This window comes from Stegodyphus dumicola, chromosome 11 (genome assembly GCF_044657685.1).
Source record: "Stegodyphus dumicola isolate Sdum_Otavi_A_Nest chromosome 11, ASM4465768v1".
Taxonomy (NCBI): domain Eukaryota; kingdom Metazoa; phylum Arthropoda; class Arachnida; order Araneae; family Eresidae; genus Stegodyphus; species Stegodyphus dumicola.
Window position 1 is genome coordinate 28,872,706 of NC_140778.1, and position 17,947 is coordinate 28,890,652.

Below are 17,947 nucleotides of genomic sequence, written 5' to 3' on the forward strand. Positions count from 1 at the left end.
GAAAATAGATCGATGTGTACATGGATACCGAGTTTGTGCAATTCTTAAAAATGCGTCAAGCAGTGGGTTATTCTGCACTTTTTATAGGTGAATGTATTTTAATTATTCAGTGTTTTGTAACGATTTTAAGTTTTTGAAGCTTACTATGTTTTCTTAACCATGTTTGTTTTTCAAAATTATTAAGCTGTTTTTAAAGGATTTTTCAGTTTTCAAAATTTTGCTTCAACTTTTATTTTAACTGTTCGCCATTGTAAATGTCGCGCCTTGCGTAGTGTCTTCTGAAGGGGTTGCAAATCCAGGAGACAAGACACGAGAGTGTGCCGATTTTGAAAAACGTGCCAAGCAGTGGGCAATTCTGCACTTTCACCAGTCTGTGGCACACAAAATTCCTTAACAGCATCCAAAAACTTCCTAAAATTATCTGAACTACAATCCATATATTGGCATCACCACAGAAATTCACAAAAATAAGAATAATAAATATACTATGTGGATCCGGAGTATGGCTACTGACTGGTGTGTAGTGTACTAAGTGCCTGGTGTGTAAATGAGTAAACCTTCATTTACACACCAGTCAATGCACTTTTCCCCTTTCATTCCAAATCGTACAGAAACTTCAAATTAATCCTACTACATTCAGCCATTGCGCCGTCTAAACAATGAAACAAGCAATATACCTTCTAAACAACACACACCACAAAAGCCCTTGCAAAACTTCCCATGATTCAAAATTTCCCAGAATAATGCAAATGATTACGTTCATAATAGGGTTTCCATAACATTCAACTACTCAGGTTATCATAAATGATACAACAACTTGGCGATAAACAAAACAACAACTTTGCGATAATACAAGGGGGTACCTTAAAGTCAACTCTAACCCTATTTTTTAATTTGTTTAACTTTTTTATTTTATTTATTTATTTTTTTCAGTAACAGTACATTTTAGTTTTAATAATATATATATATTATTTCATTAATATTTAACGCATATTCTAGAAACGCAAAAAATTTTTTAAATTTTCTTCAGCTTCTATGCAATTAGTGATGTTCACAATATGCTTTATAACCTTACTTATCTAAAAAGTGCTAGCGTACTTTATTTCGCAGTTCATAAGCAGAAATAAAAATTTCCAATAACATGGAATTTAGTAAATAAAACTTTTCTGCGTTATACGTCAGGATCCATACTCGCTTAAGCAGGAAAAATTCAGATGTTCAGCGTCGTAACTCGCAAACTGGTTATTTGGCGCCAAAATTTTACAGCGACACCTAGCGGTGGAAAATAAAAATAATCTACGGATACGCGGCAGTGGAAACGCTTGTACAGATGCTGTAGGCGTGTCTTCAATTGACGCAACGCGTTCGTACGCAATAGTGGAAACAGGCCTTAACACTGCCCATTTCCGCAGCAATCTGAAAAACTGGCACACGTCTTTTACTTTCATTTACCGTTTACAAAAAATTATATTTATTAAACTTGCATATAGAAAATATAAAAAATTTTTATGCTTATGAGTAATTTTCGGAACCATTATGCTGTATAGTAAAAACAAACAAAAAAAATAATGTAAATTGAATTTTTCAGTTAATTAAGTTTCATTCTGGGGGAAAAAATATTTAATAATTTATTAAAATCAGTGAAAAATATAAAAATCATTAAATTATCCTTCCACTATAAGGTATTTTTTCCCTCCTTTCCGCATGCCTTCGTGGTGTAACTGTAGCACATTAGACGCGTTTTCGAGAGGTCCAGGTTCGAGTCTCTACGTGGCCTTCGAGAACAAGGCTCTACAGCTCAGTGACGTACAGTGCGTGACGTCAGTACAGACAGTGCACCCCTTCTTTGGGTTTAAGGGCAGCGTTGGGTCAAAGGTTATTGTTAGTCGCCATTGCTACGAAAGAAGTGGTTGAACTGCAATTATTGACCTAAAATCTTGGTATACACCGTGCTTTTTTCGTAGTTGGACACTTTAAATTTGAGTTTTTTTTTTCAATTTGTGGCTTGTTCTAGAAACAATTTAATGTCTTACATGTGTTCAGTGCCACGATGTAATTGAAATTACAATAAATATTTTCGCTTTTCCTGTTGATGCAGATGTGAAAGTGGATACGTGCAATAAAACGGAAGGATTTCATTCTGACTAAAACCAGCAGGGTGAACTTTCATTACTATGACTTTATTGATATTTAAAGAAAACTTAAATGGATTAAATATTCGATACGTTTAATATGTCTGTTTTTTAAGCCAAAATGATTTCTACTGAAAAACTAGTGTAAAATATAAAAAAAAGTAAACAATAAATTAATTAAGTCAAAAATACTACAGGATTATTTAATGTATAGCAAATTTTGTTACATGTACTGCTGAAACCCTGTGCAGTATGATTATATATTAATCATATAGCATTAAATGATTTGTAATATCTAATTTATTTCAGTTTTACTTTTGTCATTATATTTTTAACGATTTAAAAGTAATAATGTTTCTCATTTAAAAATTCAAATTTGTTTGTTTCACATTATTCCCTTTTTTTAAACTTTTTTAGTCATATTTTCAAAATTATTGTGAAACTTGTAATTAATATTATATTTTTAAAAATATATAGCCAAAATTTGAAAACAATATTGTTTACACCAGTTGCTGATAAAGCTTAGATTTTTTTTTTCCCTAAAATTTTGCTGTTACGTTTTTAAAATTAAACTTCATACATTAGCAAAATGCTAAATTTTTGAAGAGCTATAGAGTATATATTTTAAATGGATACAGTAGAATAAGCAATTAAAAAAGATTATACTGGGAGAATGAAGTACTTTCGCAAGGAACGTCCGGTATCCTATACCTATCATTGCAATTTCCTGATATATAGGCTCTACCACGTGCACTTCAGTAACGAGATGTGGGAACCTCGGCTAACTACCTCGCATATTTTTAAATTTAAAGCATAATTCTGCAGTGTGTTCCTTTCAAAATGTTCTGGCTATTAAATTTTCAGAGAATTATTATTTTTCCCCTTTACCATTCCTTAAGGATACAAATAAGTGCCAAAACATAAGAATCAAAACTCACTAATAGTTACAGGCACAACTTTTGATCTAGAGAGCTACGAAATTAACTATTATATTGTGTTCATAAACTCTAACGTGAACATATCAAGATTTCGCTAGAGAGTAATATAGAATAGTAAGAACTCATATCGCAATTAAAAAATTATTTAATAAAGACAGCTGGCAAAATTAAAATAAAATGATTTTCTGTGACAGTTTAAAAATAGATCTTTGGTTTTTATTCTGCTCTGGATCACTGCAAGTTTAATAATAACAGAGTTATTTACATAACCCCATTTGACAATTTAAAACAATGTTGACATAAAAAATTATCATTAAAAATAAATTTTAATGTATTTATATCGATAAATAAATGATGAAATATTCCTTTTTAATATTTAGTTTATTATACGAGGGCAATCCCAAAAAAAAGGTCTCCTATATTTTTAGATATACAAAGAACCGTTTATTTTTTATAATTGCTACATCACTTTAAAGATTGAAGAATGCTTTATTTTTCAACATAATCGCCATTTCAGTCGATGCATTTTTGTAGACGCTGTGGCAGTTTTACAATGCCCATGTCATACCAGCTTGCCGCCATGCCCTTCAGGAAGCGTTGAACCTCATCTTTCACCTCATCATCGGAGCAGAACCATAGCGGCGAAGAAATTGGCGGGAAGAATCAACCCGTTGCCGTTTGTGGTCTTCTGTCAGCATACACGGCAGCCATCTTGCACAAACCTTCCGATATTGCAAGTTTTCTGTTAAAGGTGTGGATGGTGCTTCTGGAAACCTCAGGAACCCAAACGCAGAGAGCATCCAGAGTGATCCTCCGACCTTTACGCATGAGTTTCTCAACTCCTGCTCCTTTCTTCGTCATGAATTTCAGTACGACCGGCTGTAAACTCTATACACAATTTGCGAACGTTTTCGACATCCATGACAACTGTCCACACACTTCCATCAATAGGCGATGAATTTCAACCGGTTTAACGCGTTTTGCGTTAAAAAATCGAATAACTGCGCGCACTTCGCGGTAACGTTTATCGGGAGCTCCATTTCGAATGGCTGCTAAGCCAAGACTGAGCATCCGAGAGAAGCGCCTGCGTGCTTGTGGTAGCGGAGAAGTCACCACTCACAACAGTGTTGCCAACAACCATATTAAAACTTTCTCTACGTCCCCAAAAAATAGGAGACCTTTTTTTGGGGATTGCCCTTGTAAAAGATCTTCTACACTAAATTTAAAAAAAAACAAAGAAATAACCGAAAATGCTAGTTCTTTTATTTTATCGCCATACTGAAGAAAATTATACATTATTTAAAAAAGTCTGTAAGTAAAAGTTGTTTCTTGTCTTACTCTTTTTATTCATATTTTTCATGTTCACATATGAATGAAAAATAATATGTAATGTTTTGTTTGCAGTTCCAAAGCTTAACATTTTCACGTGTTTTAAAGTTTATCCAAACTATGGAAAATAAAATGAGACTAATATAAATAATTATTGATCATCCAGGTGAAAATTTTTATCAAGCATTAAGAAAAATAAGCTCAGATATCTGAAGTCTTAAAGCATGATATATAATAAATGTTAAGATAGTATCATTTATTTAATAATCTCCTATTTACTTTGCATTAGAATAACATAAAATTAGCTTTTACTGATAAATTAGCACGCTGTGGTTCACTCGCTTGGAATGCAGAAGAGAGGTTTCTTCACACTCCTCATCGTGACGTCACGAGAGAACTGGAAGGTCTTGTTTCTCGAAGGTCACGGTCTCGGTGAGGACATTGCTCATTTTTCACGTTTCTTGCTTCAAAATAACTTAACTAACAATTTAAAAATCATTATTTATTTTTTCATGTGAATCTCAATTTACCTATCAAAATAAGTATTTTCTTTTTACAAAAACAAAATTTCTTCAAAATAAAATAATAATTGGACATGGATTCAAGTTCTGGAGAAGGTTTAGGTGTTTGTAAGTATATTTTCGACATGGAGGCACTTAAAATAGTATTAGCACAAGAAGTCCTCTGAAGAGGTTTGATAGAGAAGATCGATGAGAGACCCTTGGACCCTTCTGAGACGTCTTCATCAAAACCAGCACGAGGCTTTCTCGTTCTCGCAGGTATAATTTGGTCGCCCCTTGGTACACCCTCGGCAATGTTCTCAGTGAAAAAACGGCTAAATGGCCAATGAACTTTGGTTACACCTGACGAATGCATAAAAGTTATAAATGTTTGGCCATATGAAGCAACACAAAAGATATATCCAGGAGGCATTCGTAAAGACCGGTATATAACAGAGCTTTATACACGAAACGAATGAATGTATTTCTCTCAAAAAAGAAAAACAATAATAAAAGTTGAATTTTAGCTCACTGTCTTTTCTCTCTACAGAACATTTCCAGCCACTGGTTAAAATTATATGCTATGGATTTTAAAACAGTGGGCAGATTCAGCCGGTTCCTAAAATACAGGGTGTGTATAAAGTTCTGGACCCATTTTGATGTTTAATAACTTATAAAATAATGAAGATATAAACAAACTTATGGCATGTATTGATGGAATAACTTATATATTTTCCTTTTCAGGTTTGAATATCTTTACTTTTGTAAATATCATCTGCGCATGTGGTTAATTTCAGATAATTTCATTTTCCAGTCTAAATATCTGTACTTTTCTAAATACCGTCTGCTTATTGATTGCATTTTTCTTTCTTTTGTTTCTGGCATTGTTAATCGCCATAATGTGTGCATATGGGGATCTGAAAACCCCCATGAATACTGTGAGGCACAAAGGGATTCCCCAAAGGTTAATGTGTGGTGTGGACTAAGGCACGACCAAGTCACTGGGCTTTTCTTTTTTGCAGAAAAGACGGTCTCATCAGTCGTATACTTAGACATGTTGGAAAACTTCGTATTTCCACAACTAGAAGAACTTCAGCCACATGTCTTTTTGCAACAAGATGGTGCACCACCTCATTGGGGTACCATCGTTAGTAGTTCTTTGAATGACCATTTTACAGGAAGATGGATTGGGCGAGGAGGTGCAATTCCTTGGCCACCCAGATCACCTGATATATGGACTTCTTCCTTTGGGGATTTGTAAAGGACAACGTTTACAGGAGAAGAGTGTCGAATATGCCAAAATGAGTAGAACCGAACTCCCGAAAAAACAGCAATTCAGTAATAGCAATAGCGCAACTGTTCAAAGACGTTTTTTCAAGCAGATAAATTCTTTACTTGCTTTTCAGTGGCAGCTCGTAATAAGCACTGTGGAACTGCCGCACCCCCTATTCCACTTATTATTATGTTTAATATTTAATATAGTGAGCCCTTTAGTCTTTAATTCTTTCTTTTCACTTTTACAATACAGAATCTTTAAGCTTAATGTCAGTAGCCATCCCCAGAATGTGAGAAAGGTACGAAAGTCTTTGTTTGGAACTGCGCGTTTCACAGTTCCAGTGACGTAGTGTTTGGCTAAGCAGGTATGCGAGCCAAGGGAGAGAGAAGAGCACTGTCGCTCTTGCAGTGCCGAAATTCTGGCGTGTTATTGGAAATCTGATTTCTTTTTACTCCGCGCGTGTAGTATTCCTTCATCATAGGGACCATAAACAGAGTTCATGAAAATTTGCAACCTTAAAAAAATTACCTTGCTGAAATTTAATCAACATCAAATGCAGATCTAACTATTGCAAAAGCAACAGGAATTTTAAAATATCTAAATGATGATAATTTGAAGTGATGATCAGAGCTTTTTTATCAGATTATGCCTCATGTTGAAATAATATACAACTAAATGCAATCCAGAGAAATTAGTGTGTTTAAAGTTAATGAATATATAACAAATTTCAAAACTGCTATTTTAGAATTAAGAAACTCAAAGTACTGTGAGAATTTTTCAAAGACACTGATGGCAGAAGCTAAGGAAATATGTGACTTTATACTATGTACTGATATAATGCACTAATATTCTTCCACTAAACACTTAGCAGCTGCTAAATTGTTTAAGAAGAAATGCTTTGCTAGTTTTAGGAATGAACATCCTGTAGAAGAAATAATACTGACCACTGAAACATATCCAATGACTGACAAAGAAAAGCTTGAAACTGAGCTAAAAGTATTTTATGGTAGGTCTGATATCCATAAATACTGCAAATTAATTGAGCTGCTGAAATTTATCCTCGAAAACAATCTAGATGATGTTTTTAGTGAAATTACGAAACTGATCAAAATTCTCTTGAGAGTTCCCATGACTACATCAGAGGCAGAACGCTGCTTTTCAACACTGAAAAAAAAAAATGAAAACTTTTCTAAGAAGCACTAGGAATTCAGGAAGACTAAATGCCCTAGTATTGCTTTCAATAAAGCAAAATTTCCTCAGTTGTGATCGACAGATCAAGGAGAAAATTATTCATCTTTTCGCGCAAATTAAAATAAGAAGAATGGATTACAATTTTATATGACTAGATAGAGTTTGAACTGTAACAATTTAGGTTAACGTAATTAAAAAAGGTTTTATTTTTTCCTTGTAAGATTTCATGAAGTTTCAAAATAAATTTTATTTTTATACATGTTAGTTTCCTTTTACACAATTTTAAAACAAATGTTTTTTTTTTTTTGGAACAGCACCCCCACTCATTTTAGATATGAGCCACCACTGCTGCTTTTCTCAAAAACTGCATACACTGCGTCGTTTTTCTCTTTCAATTTTTAAGTAGTAATATTGATTTAAAGGGAAAGAATCGAAAGTAAATACTGTGCTTAAGATGCCCAGTAAAATCTCAGTGCATTCAGCTCAGTTTCACTGCACAATGTGAAAGAATACTCAAACATGTTCAGCATAAATTTAGATTTGACCTAACAATATTTTATGACAAGAACAGTAGATGTCTTTATCCTTTTGACTGCATAGATGGAAGTCAGATCTAATGTGAAACAATTCCTGTAAGAAACCAAGTGTAATGTGCAATAATTCCTGTTAGAATTAAAATCTAATGAGAAACAACATTAGATTTGGTTTCTAACTGGAACTTCAATTCATAATTCAGCAAAATCAAATATATGAATAGGAATTTTAATATTACCCAAGGACTCCTTTGTGCAAGCTATGTGCAAAGCAGTCTGGCCTTCTGAGTCCACACTGACAGGATCTAAACCTAGACTTAAACAAAATTGGACGTATACACGTTCTGAAGACCTCACTGCGATGTGGACTGCTTTAATTTCTTCCATTTTAGCTCTATCAATAACGGTGCCCCTTGTAACATGGGCATCCAATGCTAAAAATAAATTTTAAAACATGTAATAAAAATAATTAAATAAAGTTAAAACATTTAAATTAATGTAAAGTTATACAAGTTTCAGTGAAAATTTAAAAAAGCATATTCATTGAAAAATGCATTATATAGCAATATGAATCTCTACATGCTTTCTTCAGCATAAAAAATGTTTACAAATTTTCATTACTTATTAGAAAACTTAATAAATGTAATAACCAGTATTCACTGTAAAGGTGAATTATTCATGGAAACAAAAGATGTAAAAAAAAATAATAAATTGAGTCAACATTAAAAAATATACCTTTAATTATAGTCAGCAGTCTGGTAACATTACCTATCAGCATTGCTCATGTACACCATCATTAAAATTTGAAAATGGAGAAAAGAGTATTTTTTAATAGCGCAGATTGCATTGTAATTAAGTCTCATGTAATCACCTTTTGCTTTCTTAACTTCCCACTGCACCTTGGAAATGTACGATGTTGTGAATAAAAATTGCTTTTTCCTTCGAAAAAGAAAACAATTTGGAAGGCAGAATTCTTTAAAATGTGCAAAGTTTTTCCTGTATGAGATATGAATAACTGAAAAAATGTATTTCAAAGATAGGTAATGCAAAGCATTATTTTTAGTCCAAAGGGGCTTTGTCGCTGAAGGACTACAGTTTTCTTTTTGCGATTTTGCGTTGAATCACTATAAATATCAGTTTCACTTTTCAACTGTTGCCACCAAATGTTAGAGTCCTACATTATATTTGAAGAAATTAAATAATGAAAATCTGCATAAATGTATGTATATTTCTTGCATTGTGATAAAACAATGGTACATGGAGCCATCGAATTTTGAATGACGTAATCCTCCTACGAATATGGGCATGAGGAAGACCAAATTTGAAATTTCTTTTATTATCGATTTCATATTTTGTAAAACTTACGAATTTTTGATTAACAAATTCAAGGATTTCAAAGCGAGCAATGGCAACAGTCTACCGGGGGGGGGTCCTTTTTATCTCCAGCGACGGAACTGTGTATCGGAAATTCTAAAGATATGCTAATTTTAAAATTATTTTAAGACATTTTTATTGAACTTAATTTTATGGTTTAAGTGCAAAGAATATGATATTTAATAAATAAAGATAACACACAAAACGTTAAAAAAAATGCCCCTTCGGACGTAATTTAAAATCTGAAACCATTCACCATTCACATTTTTTTTTTTTTTCTTATTCTTTTTTGTTTAAGAGGCCAGAAGTTAGAGATTTTGCTTGCTTACCTTTTAGTTATGAGACTGGCTTAATGAATAGAAAAGCTTTTTTGGCTAGTTTATTCGAGACTGGGAAAAGTTTCTTCACAAAGCACTTTAACAAGTAGCTTATACCTGAAGTTTATAGTATAACATTCTGTTTTCACATGTAACATTATATGTACAGGTGCAGGTAAAAGTAAGCGGAAAGGAGGAAAATCCAAGTATGTCTTACCTCTCCTACCCTGACATGGAGGTAGAAAGTAATAGTTTCACTTATGCATCGCTGAAAACTGAATTGTGAATTCATTGCCAAGCCAAACACACATAGATGTTCTTTGGCCAAGCGACGAAGTTTACAATGCTGAAAATATGCCTATTGCACATGCGTGAAGCATAAACCATGCTAGGGCTGAACGCTACTAGAAGTAAGTCCCCTTTAAGAAACAGCGGACTAGTCCGAACTGGTTTTTCCCATACACTGCTACACTACTTTGAAGCAGTGACCCACCCCTCTTCGTGACCAAAACATTCGGTGGCTTGCCATTACGATCAATAAGTTTTGACAAGATTGGAAATAAATATTTCGTAAATATAAGTATAAATGTGTATATTTTCTTTTTATACAATATTTCAGAGTCCTACGTATGTGAAAGACTACATTTTTAAATGACATTTCATTCTGAAAGGAATTATTTGAAACATTTTGATATTTAGAACATAAAATAAAAATAATAAATACACAATCAAGGGTATTGAAAGATGTATACAAATTTACATGCTTATATTCATTAATTACAAGGAAATTGAGTTTTAAACTGTCATACTTGAGCGATATTTTGGCATTTTAATGCTTCCTTAAGGTATTTATCATTTTTAACACATTGTAGAGTCATTAGTTTATTTTTGAAGCAGGAAACGTGAAAAATGTGTAATGCCCTCGCCTGGACCTCTCGAATACGCGCCAAGTGTGCTACCGTTACACTGCAAAGGCATGCTAGAAGGAGGAAGAAAATACCTTATATACTCCCCCTTTTAGATGGCGACCGTGAATTACGGGACCCAATCGTCAAATCCTGGTGGCAATGAATAATCTTCCACCACCCTTTTTGTTCGAGCATCACTGCAAAATAATTGTTTTTTTTTTTTTTTTTAAAAAGCAGGAAACATGAAAATGTGCAACAATGCCCTTGCCGGGACTGGGATCTCTCGAATACGTGTCGAGTGTGCTACCGTTACACCACGAAGATATGCTGGATGGATAGCGAAAACACCTTATTACATAACAGAAACATTTTGCTAAAATATCTATTTTTGTAGTCCAGTAGCTTAGAATTTTCTAAAACAAATTCATAATCAAAACCGCTATTGCAAGTTATCGAAAGATAATTAGGATGTGATTTGTGTGAAAATGCCACTAAACTATACAAATTGCTATTACCCATTCAAGCAATGAATGTTTCATTTATGCGGAAATGTCCCCGCTTTTCTGTTTGTGCAGTTTATAAGGTTTTACGTTATTTCTCCTGTGTGCTTTCCTCCTGTGCAGTGGTTAGCACATTCAGCTTGCAAATTAAAACCCGTGGTTCGATTAACGAGTTAAACACAAATAATTTTTAAATATTTCTTCTTCAAAAAGCTTAATATATTGTCTTCAAAGTCTTAGAAGTTTCACAGTTTGTTCAGATAAACTTTTTAAACAATCCATGCATCAAACGTTATCACCTGGTTTGACGAAGATTGATGGTAGCGATAGTAAGCGAGACAAAAATCTGTTATTACCTTACACTAGGATCAATGTACAGTATGCTAGAATTACGAGCTATAAACGAGCTCAATTTATGGTTTTAGTATCACTTGATTTTTCTGCTGGAGGATGTTATTACTTTTGTAAAGATCACAGTAAATTTACGATTAAAATTATCTTTCTGATCGATCTCGACGGTATCCTGGCTACTATAAGCTGAGTCTAAAATCCAGGAAAGCATAGTTGTTTGTGAGTGTCCTTTCCATGGAGGTAAGAAAGGAAGGAGTGGCCAACTGGGCACTAAAAGTGAAGCACTGCTTCAAAGCTTCGGTCACCAGATCGGGTGTTCTTTGATTACATCCAGAAGCTCGCTTAACAGTATTCTGATAGTATTTCGACACACGACAGTTCCATACAAATAGGAAAAGGGACACTTTCACATGAAAGAAACATTCATAAAGTGATAGATAATAGCAATTTGTATAGTTTAGTGACATTTACGCAAAAATCACATCTTGGTTATTTTCCGATAACCAACAGCGATTTTGATTATGAATTTGTTTTATAAAATTCTAAGCTGTTGAACTACAAAAATATAAATTTTAGCAAAAATGTTATGCATAAAGAATGAAAAATACTTTACGGTACCTTTAAAATTGTATATGTCTTTCAATACCTTTGATAGAGTATTCGCTACTTTTATTTTATGTTCCAAACGCCAAAATGTTTTAAATAAAATAAATTTTTTTCACATCCATATATTATTGTAACATGTACCTTTTAAAATTTTTTAGAGGAGAGGCTTTACTGTTCCTCATTTTAATTTTATATATCTGAAAAATAATTCCTTTGGGCTTACACGTTTTACTTATTTGGGTTAATTAAAAATAAAATATAGTGAATGCACAGAAATTAAAGATTTTCACATGCCAGAAATGAGAAATATGCATGGGTATTTATGCATGTGCTTGCAAAAAGCATGTATCTGCCTTTAACAAAATACATAAATCATCATTGAATTATTTATAAATGTATTTGAAATGAAGAATTTATTCATTTATAAACAACTGTGAAGAAATCTAATTATTAAATGTATCTAATTTATAATGATTACAAATGTTATCTAAATATATAATAACCTTAGTATTGAATTTGTAAACATAAATTGAAATTCTGTTGACAAATACGCTATAAAACTATTTAAGCAAGAATTGTTTGTACTGGAAAGCAATCTGTTAAAAGACATTGTAAAGCAAATGCTACGAGATGCGCACTTAAGAAAGTAATAATGAGTTTTGGAATATGTATTGTTGAAATTAATGAGAAAAAAAAATCTGATAATTAAAAGAATTATTCCCCCTACATTTTATAATAACTCAGTTACAAGTTTTAAATAATTAAAAAAATCCTTATTTTATTCCCTCTCAGAAATGTTCAGAGAAAGTTAAGTACTATTTAACCCGCGGGAAGGCGCGTGGGGTGTATCATACCCCAACCCTACATAAAAGTGGAATATTCCTAACTTGTGAAACTGAAATTCTGTGCTGCTTTCAGTAGCTGAGTTTCTAGTTGTGGTTGACTTTCAGAACCGCTTTTTCTTTGCCTGTGTTTTTCAGAAAAAGATTTATCGGTATTTTGTTGGAACTGGGGTATGACACAACCCACGCGCCTGTCCGTATAAGTGTTTTTCTGACTGAATATTTAGTTCAGAAATTTATTTCTAGAGTGTAACAGTAAATATTTCTACTCGCAAGTGATTGTAAAGTACTTGACATTAAATTCTTAAAAATTTCTAACTGCACTATGGTAAAAAGAATGAGTCCCTATGAACTGGAGATGCAACGCATGCGAGATTTATTAGAAATATTTGAAAGCGATGAAGATTGCATTTCGGAAACTGAAGATGAAACTAGGAATATTTTCTACACTGTTTCTGGTTTCGCAAGAGATAAAACATTAATTCATAATGTTCCTAAAAAAGTAAAGACTGTTCTTATGCTTTCAACATTATATAACGATCGTACTATAGATGATACTATTGGAGGAAAATAAAACATTAGGAATTATATGTCTTTAATTATTGGGGTATGTGAAACCCCACGCGCCCGTTCTAGTAATTTTTCTTGGTGCGCCTTCTGCCGGGTTAAAGTATTTCACTAATTTTTAATAATTGTTTAATTTAAAATTAACCGAATAGAGCATTAATTATAAATATTTTTTGATCTAAAAGATGCCTCAAAAGCCAAAAAATCATGTCATATTTAAGAAAATATTTTAGGAAGAAGCTCTATAAATAGAAAAGAAATAATGCATAATTTTAATATTAATAATACAATAAACTTTGATCTTAATTTTTGTACCTTAACCGAATAAAATTGAATTATCTTAAATTTTTTTTCTAATGTAATTAATGAAAACTTGTGAAAATATTTCATTCAAATTAAACCATTCTGAGAAAACTGTTCTGCGAAAAGTATAGCATTTAATTCCATTCAGAATGAAATGTTATTTAAAACTATGTTGTTTTTCATGTTGTAGAAAAAGAAAATATATTCATTTATATATATATTTACAACGTAATTACAAAATATCTACATCCGATTGGGTCAAAACCCATTGAACTTAATGGTAAATGACCCAATGTTTTGGTCACCACGTAGGGATCGCCAGTGCTTCAGAGCAGGGTACAGGAGAAACCTGTTTAGGGCTACTCCATCTTACTTCCTACCTCCATGATTCAATTGCTTTCAGACGTCAAAAATCACTTTTTTTTTTTTTTTGTTCATATAACGAAGTATAAAGCCAAGTTCCATAAAAATCGTGAGAAATTTTAAGAATAAGAAAATGTCAGGAGAAATATATTGTAAATCGTGTTGGCCAGAGAGCGGTCAAAAATCGGGAGTCTCCCGCCTAAATCGGGAGAGTTAGCAACTCTGTAAATAGATTAAAAATGAATCGAATAAGAAAAAGAAGCTGAAATAGAACATTTAAAAAAGATTAATGAATAAGATTTTGAATAACTCTTGAGTTCCATTTAATTAAATGAAATTTAAAAAAAAAAATTTAATATTTTCATTTAAGAAATCAAATTACACTGAATTACCTAAACTCATATACAGTCAAGTCTTTAATCCGTACCTCAAACCTACAAACTTTCTGCGCATGCGTAAACGCATAATGTATCTACGCATGTGCATAATACGTTTACACATGTGTGTTTAATGTATAATGGACGGTATAAGCTAGGCTAAAATTATCTATTGCAGTTAATGTTGCAGATTGTGTTGTTCCTTAATCTTCTAATTGGATCTGGCTTATTATTTTTTGCAGACTGTTAGAGCAATTTTATAAAAGTAAGCTTGAACTTTTGATTATGTCAAAAAGAATTTCCGATTCTGGAGCTGCCAAAGAATCTACAAAGCGAAAGCATGTTTCGATGTCCATCAAACAAAAAGTGGAATTGCTGCAAAAAATGGATAAAGGCAAATCCTTTGTTTCTCTAACCATTCCGAAATCTGTTTATCAATTTCACGCTGCTCTGCGGGGGGGGGGGGACGTCGCGGCATGCAATATACTGGAAGTTGATCTGTCAGCACTATCCTTATCTTCAGGGCAGATGTTTTTATTTTATTCGGCTTATAATTCCTTACTAAATATAGTATTTCATCTCTATGTACTCTGTCTTTCATATGATTTAAATCAAATTCCTCGTCATTATAAATATCACAAATACACATCAAATAGTTTTCTGGTAGCAATTTTCTAATTTCGACTATGTATGCACATGTTGAAAAAATTTTTTAATGAATATTAAGCTTTTTTTTGTGTGTGTGTGTGTGTAAATTTTGATAACCTTTAGATCATAATTGCTTTTTATTTCATAAATTACACTTTCATATTTTTAATTTTATAATTTCTGCATGCCATCTTACCAGATTTAAATTGATGATCTATAATCCAGAATCGCGAAGTCTTTAAAGACCAGATTAAAGACTTTGTGCTGTATAATGTAAATAAACCAGAAGAAAATAAAAAAATATTTTCACATTACCATCCAAGGACAATGGTGATATTTTTTAATATTATTATTGAATTTTTTCTGTTTTGCATTATAATCAAAGGTACTATTCGATTTCGAGGGCCGTAAAAAATCGCCAAACTATTGTTGATGATAATGCTGCCAAAAATAATTGCAGCAACTCTAATAACTGTGGCAAGAAAGGAAGTATAATAGTAAATAACGATCTAACATTGATGTTTTAATTTAGATGAAAGGCTAATTTCATATAATACTTTTTAATTATTATAATTTATATGAAAAAGGCTAAACATGACTGAATGGAAGCATAAGAGTAATCGTGTTAAACTAAGAATTTACCTTATTCTCGTTAGCATCCTCTGACAATATATGAAATTAAAGTTAATTTATATCATAATATATTTTAAATAATAATATTAAATTGTATTACTAACAAATTAGCACTTACTTTGTACACGAGACATCCTTTCCGCGCGATCAACGTGACAATTTAGACAGACAGACAAAGTAGACAGATGTCTTGTTCTGCACCCGCTAAGTCTTTCTGCACCGATGGGCGAAAAATCAAGCATAGGTGCGAAGGAAAGGTATATAGAAAGGGGGGCAATTTCATATTTGAGGAGAGTAAAAAGGAACTTCATACATTTTTTACGAGTTCAAAAGGCCAGAAAGAAAAGATGGGTCAAAATAAAATTTAAAATAAATGGCCCAAAAATAATAGAGGGGAGAAAAAAAAAAAGAAAGGGCCTAAAGAAAGAAAAGGAAAGGAAGTAGAAAATATCCTAAAATACTATTGTGTCCATGAGTGTAGTTAAGGAGTTCATCTGCAAAAATTAGTGTCTTTAAGAAGCAAACTTTAGCTAAGTTTAATAAAAAAAAATAAATGAATGAATTCCTACATGATAATGCGTATGCCCTTATCTTGAGACCTAACTAGAAAAGACATATATCATCACAGAGATGTACATAATATTTTAACTAAAGTAACATTAACTATTGCCGTTCCCAAAAAATTCATGTATATTTCAGAAAAACAGTAATTGACAAAATCATAAATCCATACACAGTGTGAGAGCATATCAACAAAAATAAATTATACAGTTTATTTTTCTTAAATATTAGTTAAATATAAAATTAATTTATTAATTTAACCGTTGTAATTTATTATAGTACAAGTTTAATAAATTCCGTCACCCTGTGTAACAGCTTTACATATTATTAAAATCTTGTAGTTTAAATAATTTAAATAGATGAACATTAAGGTATTTGTTAATGGCAATATTTGAAACCAGACTCGAGTGCCACGTGCGACTCTCGCACGAAGAATGTAATATTATTTTTAAATGTTAGAATATGTTTTCTCTTCTTGTTTGTATGTCGCCATTTCTTTTAGTGTTAAATAAAAGTTATTGCTGTGTTCTATCATTGGAGTTGCTTCATTTCGCCAAAGAAGTATCACACCTGTATTTATATTTGATCATAATTCCAAGTTTGATACCTGAAAAAAAAAAAAAGGTCGGGGATCTTAGATACAAAAATCACAATCTATACTCATCGATGGTCAAGAGATCCCCATTTTTTCCCTCACAAGAAATTCCTAAGCACGAAGAGGGGGGCCTCCGAAGGGTGTGAATTGCTGATAAGGGGGTCTAGTCTGGACACCTGTCGAGATCGATATCGGAAAATCAGTCGGGATTCTCTTTCCACTCGACTGCAAACGGGAGAGTGAGTCTAACTCATTTTCACATTCGTCTTGTAATTGAATTTTAAATTAAGAATGAATCTGTGTGCATTTTCAGGGAAGGGAAGTTATGCTTTATAAAATTATAAATATGCAATATTTACAATTAAACAGAAAATGACAGCTGTATGAAAAAACAACAAAAAAAAAGGGAATTTTTAATTTTTTGACAGGATGAAATTTAAAATGCTTATCAGCATTTAAAGCAGTGCTTCTCAAATTTTAAGATAAATTACAATTTTAGCCGGAGTGCACTGGAGCCCTAAATAAGATGAGCTCCGGTACTTCTCTTTATAAAACTGAACCACAATTTAAAGGGAAAAAATTTAGAATTCCTAACAATTTAGTTTAACAATAAGCAGACATTGCAATACTCTATTTCCCTAGAAATAGGAACTCATGAGAACATGAGACGTTCAAGTAAAGTTCCCTCACTCACATGCGAAAACCTTTCCTTTTAAGAAAAGCAGTAAATTTGGGGGAGTTTGTTTAGGAACGCGTAAATTTCTCGCCATGCCATCGTATGTAGTGTATTGTTATTGATGCTTACAGTTAGTTAATTTGTGTTCTTAAACGTGCGTTAAGTGATAGCGAGTACAATAAGAGCAAAATACTGAGATAAACTGCTCAAGCACGTCCTGTACATCGTCTTTCCCACAGTATCCACTAATGGGGGGAAGCGTAACCAGCAATTTTACATTCAGCCTTAGGAGTCAGATTGAGGACTCATTTTACCCCTTAAACACATCTGCTTGATGGCTATAATTATATCAGCAGAGAGCACCGGTCAAAGAGAACGTTCTCTCTCACCAAGATTCCTCTCATTTTTTTGTTTCTACCCACTTATA

The 17,947-nt window shown here is 32.5% G+C and overlaps 1 protein-coding gene across 2 annotated transcripts in view; it reads right to left on the minus strand.

Moving 5' to 3' along the window:
- LOC146993858 (uncharacterized) overlaps window positions 1-15,848 on the minus strand; it is a 50,393-nt gene extending 34,545 nt beyond the window's left edge. For both annotated transcript variants that reach the window (XM_085826608.1, XM_085826607.1), the window contains exons 1-2: window positions 15,807-15,848; window positions 8,139-8,333 (exon numbers count right to left, since the gene is read on the minus strand). In XM_085826608.1, coding sequence (XP_085682734.1) covers window positions 8,139-8,333; window positions 15,807-15,822 — 211 coding nt within the window. In that variant the 5' untranslated portion in view covers window positions 15,823-15,848. The remainder of the gene's footprint in view (window positions 1-8,138; window positions 8,334-15,806) is intronic.
- Between the last annotated feature and the right edge of the window lie 2,099 nt (window positions 15,849-17,947).